Source organism: Gavialis gangeticus, unplaced genomic scaffold (assembly GCF_001723915.1).
Source record: "Gavialis gangeticus isolate Ggan-Ray unplaced genomic scaffold, GavGan_comp1, whole genome shotgun sequence".
Taxonomy (NCBI): domain Eukaryota; kingdom Metazoa; phylum Chordata; order Crocodylia; family Gavialidae; genus Gavialis; species Gavialis gangeticus.
The window spans coordinates 87,217,848-87,219,124 of NW_017728992.1; the positions used below are offsets into that span (position 1 = coordinate 87,217,848).

The 1,277-nt window shown below is 57.9% G+C and overlaps 1 protein-coding gene across 2 annotated transcripts in view; it reads right to left on the reverse strand.

Annotated features, from left to right (window-relative positions):
* Positions 1 to 1,108, reverse strand: part of CEP192 (centrosomal protein 192) — a 142,905-nt gene extending 141,797 nt beyond the window's left edge. Inside the window, exon 1 of one of the 2 annotated variants that reach the window (XM_019524935.1) lies at positions 937 to 1,108. In XM_019524935.1, coding sequence (XP_019380480.1) covers positions 937 to 1,079 — 143 coding nt within the window. In that variant the 5' untranslated portion in view covers positions 1,080 to 1,108. The remainder of the gene's footprint in view (positions 1 to 936) is intronic. The other variant, XM_019524945.1, reaches the window with a different exon arrangement.
* Between the last annotated feature and the right edge of the window lie 169 nt (positions 1,109 to 1,277).

The window sequence follows — 1,277 nt, forward strand, 5'->3', positions numbered from 1 at the left end:
TGATTTATGCTACCTTAAGCTGCACTTTATGAAATAAAGCAACAGGTAACAGTCACCTGTTGTCGATCCACAAACATGATGGTCTTTGGGTAGAGCACTGCTCATCATTTGCATGGTACAGCCCAGGGGAATGGCACAAGGGGTGAAGCACAGGCCAGGATAGAGCCCCAAGGGCCCTCCTTCAGGCCTGCACTGCTGGATATGGGCTCTACTGAGACTGTACGCCTGCTGCCCGAAATGAGCGCTAGTGCACTGGGGATGAAGCTGGAGCCACCTGCACATTTCCGTTTGACACACTACCTGGAGCTGCCGAAGGGGATGGAAATTTGGCAGCTAGGGAGCAGCAACTGCTACTGCCATGCCATCTGGTTTCTGGACCCACAGGAGCCCCAAATAGTAGGGCTCTGCAGGCTGGCACTGGAGCAGGTGGGGGTGAAGCACCCTGCCCAACCACCCCACTTCCGGGCAACTACTCAGATGCCTCCCACGGTGACAGGGAGCAGTAGGGGAGGAAGGGAAACAACACAGGGGCAAATACATCTCCTTGACAGGACAACAAAGCCACATATCATGCAGGACAAAAGTCTGTTCTCGGATGAGCGTAGGACACTGGGATGTAAAAGACGATGTGAGATTTTCCTTTGAAATAGGACTCTGAGGTACTCAGGGGAATAAACTTGCACCCTCTACCTCCCCTGCACAAAGTGAAGTCTCTTTTCTACCCAGAACTTTCCCAATTTCTGAATTGTCTTTGGCCTGATGAAAGACATGGGCACCCCAAAGCTTGTAAAGAAAGACCTTTTTTTTTTTGTGGCACTATTTCGCTGGTCTAATAAAAGTTCCCGCCTCCAATCCAGGGGCTTCGTTTAAACAATGTTGTCAGAGAAGTGCTCGCAGACCCCTGTGACGAGCCAGCCGCAGCGGCGACACCGTTACCTGGTGCAGCAGCCCGGGCGGGCCCTTGCCACGGTGGAAGCGGCGACGGGCAGGCCCGGGTTGGAGCACAGCGTCACGTTGTTCGAGGCCCCGGGCGAGGGGGGCGAGGTGCCGGGGAATGTCTCGTCGCCGGAGCCGTCCATGGCGCCGCAGCTGGAAACCCAACGTGAGGAACGAGCCTCAGGCCCACGACACCCCCAGCACGAGGAGCGGCCGCGGGCAGAGCAGGGCAGTGCCGGGCAACTTACGGGGAGCCCCCGCGGCCTGGCCCCGCCCCTGCTGTGCGGAGCCGGGGGGTGGGGGCAGCGCCCGCTTCACCCTGGGCGCGGGAAGGCTCCAAG